General features: G+C 40.5%; 1 protein-coding gene across 1 annotated transcript; it reads right to left on the reverse strand.

The window, feature by feature from the left end:
• Positions 1-422: 422 nt before the first annotated feature.
• On the reverse strand, positions 423-5,925 carry LOC115422463 (homeobox protein Hox-D1-like). Its single transcript, XM_030138817.1, has 2 exons — positions 5,358-5,925; positions 423-1,414 (listed from the first exon to the last, which is right to left on the reverse strand). Exons 1-2 carry the CDS (start codon positions 5,923-5,925, stop codon positions 1,014-1,016), a joined length of 969 nt encoding a protein of 322 aa, XP_029994677.1. The 3' UTR covers positions 423-1,013.
• Positions 5,926-9,820: the final 3,895 nt, after the last annotated feature.

A 9,820-nucleotide genomic window follows, 5' to 3' on the forward strand; every position in this document is an offset into this window, starting at 1 on the left:
ATGCTCCCAGATTTGTGCCTTAAATAGATGGATCACCACGGATCAATACTCTTAATACGAACGGTCAATAAATCTATCAGTCAATTATGGCATTTTAATCTTTTCGTGGACGGAGCCTGATGAAAACATTAAACCCGAATAAAACAGAGTACAGTGTAACATTAAAATAATCATTGGGGGATTGAGGTGAATTAGTCTGGTCATTATCCGCCTCCTTCAAGACATGCTTTGTTTACAACAGGTGCATCTGACTTTTTACTCTTTTTACGTTAAAAATAAAACTAAATAAAATTAAAAAAATAAAATAAAATAAAAAAACTTCCCTTAAAAAAAAAAAAAAAAAAAAAAATATATATATATATATATATATATATATATATATATATATATATATATATATATATATATATATATAATGTTGTAACTTTTTAAGTGCAGGAGAAAGCAGCAGCAGTGGAAGTGGGTGGAATAATTGGTAAAGCCTATTTACTAAAATATAGTTTTAATAAAATAAATCTGGTCAAATGTAGACATAAAATAAATATACATAATTCATTTGGGTTGATTTAAATAAAAGTAGGAATCTCATGTCAGGGTGAATAAATTATATAAATATATTCAACTGAGTCACATCCTGAATAAATAACTCCGAATAAATAAACAAATAGACTGCCACAGTTTCTATGGACAATTAATATAATTTTGTATCTCCGTTTACGTTGTGTAGATAGGAGCACGATGCAATGACTTGGATTTTAATATTCAAATCAGAGCGCCAGTCTGAAGCCGAGGAGGATGACAAATTGTTTTGACCCGTTCTTGCATGAAGAAACTTGCCATTGCGCTTTTTTTTTTTTTTTTTTTTTTTTTTTGCGATGAGCATCCACCGTGGTAAGCAAATAAAGGTGAAGCCTGATTGAAACCGATGCAAACGGGAATCAAAACATCTGCAGGCTGGCCCTCGCCCTCGCTGCTGGTGCGTGGCGCATGGTGCACGGCGCAGCTCCCACGGATCACAAGTTCAGGGGCAGGTGTTCTGGCGAGGACGGTCCGGGGGAGGGGCAGGTGTCCAGTCTGTCGGCGTGGGACTGCGCCGCCGTGGGCCCGGGCTCGGACAACAGCCGGTCTCTCTGTAATTTCTTTTGCTTCATGCGTCTGTTCTGAAACCAAACTTTCACCTGCGTCTCGCTGAGCTGCAGGGCACCGGCCACCTCCACCCTCCTCGCCCGCGTCAGGTACTTGTTGAAGTGAAACTCCTTCTCCAGCTCGGTCAGCTGTTTGGTGCTGTAGCTGGTCCTCGGGGCCCCGTTCACCGTGGGATGGCCATCCGTGCAGATGCTGCTGCTGCTTCCAGCTTCCACAGCACCGAGGCCTGAGCCAACAATACTGAACCCACAGGTCATGTGCATCCTGGCTGGGAACAGAGGACATGAAAACACTCGTCAGCAAGATCAATGAGGCTGCCCACAAAAGAGGCACAAAACCCTTCTGAATAAAATTATCCACGCCCACATCTAGGAAAGTAGAAAAATTATTAGAGTTAAAACATGGAAAATATAACCACTTTTAGTCAGTGTACATATTTAATTATATCTTATCATTTGCATAAATCCTCAGAAATTAAATAGTACAGTAGATTATTAATACTTCTGTGTGGTACTGGCCTGTTAATCTGTGTGATAATGAGAAATATGAAAATACATCTTCAGAGACTTGTTTGACACTGAAAAAATAAGTAGAACAAATATTCAAGCATTCAATGAAATTATTTCCAACAAACTGATTTGTGGGATCTGGCCCAGAGCCAGATTTTTGATAGAAACTCTTCACCGGGAGCCATTTTTCTGTCTGTAACAAAGATGTATTTCACAGGAGTATCAGCATTGCAATGGCTTATAGGCACACTGCAAAATCTTTTTGCTATCTGTTTTCACAAACGGTTGGAAATGTGGATCATCTACGTGTAGACAAAATAACACAAACACACACTAGATATACTGCGTTCTCATGCAACAGTATCACAAACCACAGTGTGAACAATGAACACTGGGTTAAACTGACACCCATCTGTAGCAGCTGCAGTGGATTATTAAATACTGTAGATCTGTTATTGTAACGTTAAAGTGTGTGCAGGACTTGTGCATGAAATCGCTGTCATAAAAGTGCTGCTCTGTTTTACATATGTGAAAAAGAAGTCAGTATAATCTTTGGTGATTCAAAGCAACTTTGCAGCGTTTACAGTCCATTAACTGTATTCATCAGAATCATTAATAATTTGCCTTTGGGCCCTTCTGTGTCAATGACAGTTTAACAGTTTACAAATCCTTTCAAACACTGCATTAATGACAAACGTCTCCATTTTTTCCTCTGAGGTTTCTGGGTTACACATTAAAGTATCATCTGTGCTACTTATGTGCAATGAATGACAGGAGCCACAGTTATATCTTGCTTTTTCATTGCTGACATTGTGGGCAGTTGTCAGTGTGTCTTTGCCTCTGAGAAAATGTGCTGCTGCTGCTGCTGCTGCATAATGGAGTCAGTGTGCCAGGTGTAGTGTGCAATGTCTCCCACCACAATTCATAGAAAGGAAGGTTAACAGGCCTCTAGCCACTTGGAAAAGCATAGCAGATGGAAAGGTCAGTTATAGGATAAATGTCGACATCTGTGTTTTAAGAAAATGAATGTCAAGGTAACCGCGTCTAGGAATTAGAGGGCAGTGAATATAAAGCACCAATACAGAGGAACTGTACGTAATTAAGAACTTCAGCTTTCAGGAGTGCAAATCACATGCACGTCCTGATTAATGGCTCCAAAGATAATAGAATTGATGCCGGCCAGAAGGCATAAAAGAATCAAACTAAATATTTGAGGAATGACTTGCACGCTTAAAAATAGCCAGCCTGTAAAGGGAATGGAAGGGCCTTCCAAGCCAAGGAGAGGGAAGAAGAAAAGGGATAGATCGATACACATTGCCTCAGTCATCTGGGCATCCAGCCCACAGTAATTCAGGTGCTGTCAAAGCATAATTGAAGAATGACGCACTGGGAGTATATACACTGAGCCAGGAGATCAGGTTACAGCAGGTCTGTGGAGGCCTTTCAACATGGAAGAATACGCAGCGACTTTGTTTTGTGCCAAAACCAATACACCCTCCAGAGTAAAGCATACTTTCACTAATGACTCTTTTACAAGTTACACAGTAGCACTAATGAGTTACTCCTACAGATGATCCCCTTCAGAGAGATACAGAAAGAGGTTACAGAGATACTAACAGTAGTGAGAGGAAAAGTCTTTGTGTATATGTGTGTGTGTGTATGTGTGTGTGGGTGGGTGGGTGTGAGAAAATGACTTTCTGAAGTGCATGGATAAGGAGGAGACAAGAGGCAAAATGTGTTTTATGAATAATATCACTAAGCAAAAGGTGTTAATGTCACTTATTATATGTCTCACCAGTAGGATCATCAGAAATAACATTTATCCAGGTGTTTATGGGCACATTATTTCAGACAAACCTGAATTTTAAGCACACAAATAGTAATGGATTTGGTCTGTTGAAACACTCACAGCATTTCATTATTTGTTATTTCCAGCTCCAAGTCAAATCGAAGGCGCCTCTGTAGAAGTGACTTTACTGAAAATGACACTTGCATTTTACTAAATAATCTGGACTGTGAATGTTAGAGCTGGAGATTATTCCTTTGTGCTGTTACGTGTTTGTGATATTTCTGACTTTAAAATTAAAGATCTTATTGGTTTCTCAGTTGCATCAAAAATAATGTTTTCAGGCACATCATCTCTAACAAATCCTCATTTTTAACACGTAAGTACTGATGAAATGCTATGTCTAACAATTTTGTGTTTCTTATCCCATGCTTCATTTCAATATTTCAGCTCCAGTCGTGGTGTGCCTCTTTCAACTGGCTTCTTATGAAGTTGTGCTTTACAAGATGCACATTTTATAAAATCATCTGGATTTACATCATCAGAAGGTAATGCTTTTATTTAAGTGTGTTGCGATGGTAATATTTCTGATTCAAAGTCAAATTAAATGTGTTAACATCTCCTTTTGCTTTATTAAGTGACATTCTTCTTTATAATCTGTGCATTGTTACTAAATAAGTAGACAACCAGACGCTGGCAATTGTACTTTTATGGCGTTATAATCTTAAATGAAAGGTTTTAACGTCATTGTTTTGCAAGCTTATGTCAGCCATTTTACCCAAGGAGTGTTTCTTTAAGAGTTGTGTTTGTTGCATCTCTTACAGACAAACACAGGCCTCTAACCAGTCTGACTAAAGCCATCCTGCATTTTTGGTCACTGAACATTTGGGTCAGCAGCAGCAGCAGACTGTGGAAACAGAGGAGGGTGGACCACCATGCAGTAAATCTACCTCCATGAGAAATTTATGAAACCCAACCCAAAGTACAGCGGCCAGTCACTCAACTGACATTATTGATCAAATGAAGAATCTATATAAGATACTATAAGTCATATCAAATTGAGGATTGATAGGCATTTTTCACATTAGCAGGCTATTGGTATTTTTTCAAAGCCTGAGATATGTATTCTTCTGTGGGCTCTCTGCCCAGGACTCATCAGTCAGGGGAATGATGATCTGTGACAGCAATTATGTTAAAAAGGTGGACACATGTAAAGGTGCTGCAAACTGAAATCAATACACCAGGGCTTTCATTACAAACAGACAACTAATCAATACTCAGGGAGCACTCCAGCTTACAAGAGTAAGTTTTACTCAACTTCCTGTGAGTCTCGACAGGCAGTGGTCTGCTGCATTATTCAAAGGCTACTGGTTAGGAAGAGCAGGGGTAAATACTGTCATTGATCGTTTTCCAGGTTGAATATTCACTGAAGCTGAAGGGCCTTTTTCTGTGCATCCGCCTTCCTGTGCGTCTGTTTGGTTTTGGAACAGTAGGTGGAGCAGTGTTAAAATGAGCTAACAGTCAGACATTAACATGGCACCGTTAAGGAAATACTAACCGGCTCCTCATGTGCATATTCAAATGTGGCGTCCACTGAGCAGCTATTCCTACTTTTCAAAGGGTTTGATCTGCTCCAGAAAGTCCCCCTAAAGTGTTTAGAATGTGCTTGAAGTTGGTCCTGTTGGAGACGGAGTGCGCGGTGCACGCTGACGCACAAAATACGTCAGCTTTTGTGTGTGTGTGTGTGGTTTTTTTTTTTCATCTTGTGGAGAAAACTTCAGCAAAGCCCGCTAACTTTTACACCTATGAATGAAAGTTTTCTAAATCTCAAATCAAATAAAACTCAATCGAGATCGATGTATTCTTTGTAAAGGTTACTTTAACAGCCGCGCTCATTCTTCCTTGACTCAACTTACCCGCCCGGTGTGGACTCCTCTTCACTTTCATCCACTCAAAAGTTTTAGTCCTTTCATCCATATCAGCCACGTCCGTCTCAGATGAACTTCCCACGGCGATGTGGATATCGGAGACATGATTATTATGAATTTGTTCTGGAAGTGACCCAAAAACGGAGCGACGCGCCTCGGTGTTGTCGCTGCTTGACGCGCAGGATCCGCGCCCTGCAGAGCCCTGCCCCTGCGCCCTGCACCGCCAGGGGACACGGGACGAGTGGAGGCAGGCCGGCGTGGAGAAGCCCTCGAGAGTCTCACACACTGGAAGAGGAGGAGGAGGAGGGTGAGGAGGAGGAGGAGGGCTGTCCGGAGAGGTGTACAGAGTCACACTGTTCGACAGAGTTAAGTACCGTGGATGCGGGGACTCAAATCCTGCAGAAACTTCCTCCTCCAGTTTGTGTTCGTCTCCTCTGCAGAGTTCAGGATGCGTCCTGCAGCCCAGGTCCCGGTTTATGACCCCTTTCACTCGGCAGCAGCCTGTGAACAGAGGGCTACTCTCCCCTTCGGCCGTTAACTCTTGATAGGAAGTCATTATCACCTCTTCCCTGCATAATCATTGGACGGGGTTGCACTTCATGCCCGGCCTCTCATGCATCCAGCAACGCATGGTCAGGCGGCTGGACGACCGAGGGGACATTCCTCAGAGGGGAAACAGCAGTCCCTGATTGATGGAGATGACGTGCCCTCTTAGTCTCGGCCAATAGCCGGACATCTCTGTCATCAGGGAGGACAACACTGATTAAGCCGAGCAAGCAAGTTGTGAAACTCACTTCAGGTCAACGCTTCAATAACAAACAATTAGGCTGCAATTCTCCTTAAAAACAGCAAGAAAGTTCAGTGTGTGTGTGTGTGTGTGTGAGGAGCATCTGAGGGCCTGCGTGGGCCTCATCACACAGGTAGGCGAACCAGGTCAGGGGTTTTAGTGTCCCTTTTTTTTTTCTTTTCCTCCAGCAACTTTATTCATCAAATATAGAGGGGGGAAGAGGAAAATGAAACACATTTTCTTTTATATTGTCCTCTATATAATGAACTGAGAGCCTTTTTGTTTGATGACATTTTTATCCGAAATCCTGATATGTTCTGGAGCACTGATGATGATAAGATGAAATGGTTGTTCAGTTCAAATGTATTTAAATTAGCATTATTTGTTTGTAAAGCCTGGAAAAAGCTGCAGATATGATTGTTTAAATAGGTCAGTATTTTGTTTTGTTTATATACTGTGCCTATTGTCTGGTATTTGATCTTTGGTTTGTATTTATGGTGTCTTATAAGCCCATGGAAGGGCTGGGCATGTCTGTATGCAAGACACAATAATAAAAACATTCGTTCATTCATTCATTCATTCATTCATTCATATAGAGAATAAAAGTAGATTCCAGAGAATATGTTTGCATTTGAGTGCATCATTTAGTGTTATATCTGCAACACTTTTTTGGTTTTAACATATTTTTTGCATGAGATTCTGGTGTGATAATTTTAGATTTTAGTAGTATTTTTTACAACAATGATAACTTTCTTTGCCCACAGCTGAATTACCATAATACAGAGCTACATTGATGGAGCTAATGGATTATGTAAATGTATGAATGCTTCTTGAAAAGCCGCGGCCCTCTTTAGTAAAGGGCTTAGGTCATATGAAAGGCACACTTAATGGGTTCAGAGGTCGTGACAGCTGGTATTTAGAAGTTCAGTGGCAGCAGATTTGTAATTAGCCTCCAACAAATACAAAAAAAAAAACGGTCCGAGCAAAGATCAAGAAGTTCCTGACAGAGAGGACATGTTGATCCGAGATGCAACCACACAACCCTCAGCTGTTTTTAGCCCACAGAAAATACACTCTAAAAATCTACTATTGATATTTATTTAGATTAAACAGCCTTTATTTTTCTGTATTCTTTTCCTCTGTGTTTCCTATTCATCTGTGTGTTTACTCAGCAGTGACTCATCCTCTCATAGGTTTCATACACATGCAAACAACACTGCAGCTACTGAAACAAAGTTCACATCCATACAGACACAGATGTGCTGGAAATAAAACCTCCAAAATCCCCACTCTGCTGCGCCCACGCTGACATAAAACATGACACATTTGAAATGGCCACAGATACAGCATCCAGCAGCAGCAGCCCACGGAAGTGGAAATGTCAAGAGGCTGCACAAGTTTAGTTTGTTGACCTACTTATAAATTCACACATGACTGTGTGACTCAGGCCACCAGCATGCATGTGCAAATAAATTACAATAATAGAGTAGAAGATGCACTGATGGGTTCAAATATTATGTGATTCATATACGTCTGCAAATTGTAGTTTTTTAATTTGTTATTCTTCATCGCATTGGACTCGCTTTATCAGAAATGGCGAATTACCAAAGAAATATGACAATTTATTTATTGAAGCCTCATCTTAAAGCTTCTTTTTATTTTATTTTATTAATTCAGTTCCTATTGATATAGTGCAATTAAAAATGACCAACGCTCTAATGAAAAGTGGTGGATCTTTAGAATTATATAGACTAGTAAAATAAAACAAGATTCAATTTAAAAAAAAAAAAATTCAATATAGTTATAATATATGAGAATGACTTTAAATGGCCTACAAATCTCCAGTTATTATTATTATTATTATTATTATTATTATTATTATTATTTGTGGGTCAGATAACTGCTAAACTAACTGTTCTTAACCTCACACATCGGATTGCTTCGGTTCTTATTGTTTGCTTTTAGCAGTATTTCTTATGTATTTTAGGTCTCCAGTAATTAAAAAATAATTCAGCGTAATGAACAACTTCTAACTGCATTCTTACAACACAGAAATATGGTCCCAGCTGTGGGAGTTAATGGGATTCTACAGGCAGCGATGTGCTGAATGACTGAGTGCAATATATCCCTTCTCTCCATGCATTTGCATGGTGCACTGATCCATCTTCATGTCAGCTCGGAGGTTACTCAGGGTTCACGCGCTAGCTTGTTTCTCTCCTCCACACTCAATAAATAAATCTCTGCAGCTTTCTGTTTACCGCCTGAATATAAATTTGTTTGCAGTCGATCGAAGACCTGTGCGGAGGTATTAGAAATTGTATTTCTGTAATGGCTTTCAGCAGAGGGAGGGGGCGTGGAGGGGTTGCAGAGAGGGGAAAAAGAAAAGAAAAAACAGGTGTGAGCAATCTCTGCTTTCCCGTATGCAAACGAATTAAAAAAAAAAAAAAAAAAAGAAATACACAGAAACCTCAGCCTATTACAGCCCTTGGACGCATTCAAATTACATTTAAAACCAAGTAACCTTTTTATCTTGTAGGACAAGAATACCAATCCTTGTTTGTTCCTAGAAGTGCCATATGTTTGATTAGCATATCTGAAGTGTTTTCCACATCACTGCCCAGCACCTTTACACAACAGAAGTTATATGATCACATTTAGCAGAGAAAACAAGTGCTCTTTAGTCTCATCTCCTTCCTCTGCACAGCTTGTCTCCCCTAAACCACATATTTTGCATGGGATATCTTCAGAAATAAGAAAGAGAATAATCTCACAATTTAGCTGAAATGGATGCTACACATATAATTGTGAATTGTATTTCCCTCCAACCAAATTCTGTGCACCATTTAGACAAAAATGTGGCTTTTCTTCTGCCTAAATTACCCCCCAAAAGGATCTTGAAAGTCAGTGCAGGCATTTTCTATCACTATTGTGTCTGTTGTTTTGACTGGAGGTGAGGTAAACATGGCTGCTCTTGGGTGGCTGTGTCAGGAGGCAGGAGGAGGGAGAGAATATTGACTGATGCTAATTTGTTTTGCGTCCATGCTCTGATGTGTGTCAATAGGCAGTCGAGGCCCTGGGATCAGTGCGGCCGTGCTCGGATTACCTCCGTGGCTTGAATTGAACCCTCATCCTGCCTCTGACATGATGATGCTGGGGCCGCTGTTGACACCAGACCCTCATATAACCCTCCAACACTGTCAAGCCTCATTATGTGTCAGCTCTTGACCCTCACAAGACTGGGAATTAAGCGGCGTTGACAGACGATTGTCACCGGCAGCCAGAGAGGTCACTGCCGTTAATGCAGTTCCAGGAGGTGAAGATGACAGCCATCTATGCCATGTTTATGGAGCTGGAGCTCATCAATGTGGCATCATGATAGAGCTGTAAAATGGCACATGGAGAATGAGGAACAAAGCAAGAGAGAGGCAGAAACAGAGAAGAGAAGGGCTGAGGTACAAGCAGACAGATATTCAAGTGTGGTACATTGACTGTTTGAGAGATGGCTACCCATTTGATTGATAGAGCGTGTCAGGGTTTTTTTCAGATATTGACATTTTTGAAAAATAGTGATGTGAGGATTCAGGTTTAGCTTAGTGTATACCCAGCCCACACACAATCCAGGGAATACCACTTCTAAAAAAAAAAAAAATCCATTCTCAGTGTG

The sequence above is a fragment of the Sphaeramia orbicularis genome, chromosome 7 (genome assembly GCF_902148855.1).
Source record: "Sphaeramia orbicularis chromosome 7, fSphaOr1.1, whole genome shotgun sequence".
NCBI lineage: Eukaryota > Metazoa > Chordata > Actinopteri > Kurtiformes > Apogonidae > Sphaeramia > Sphaeramia orbicularis.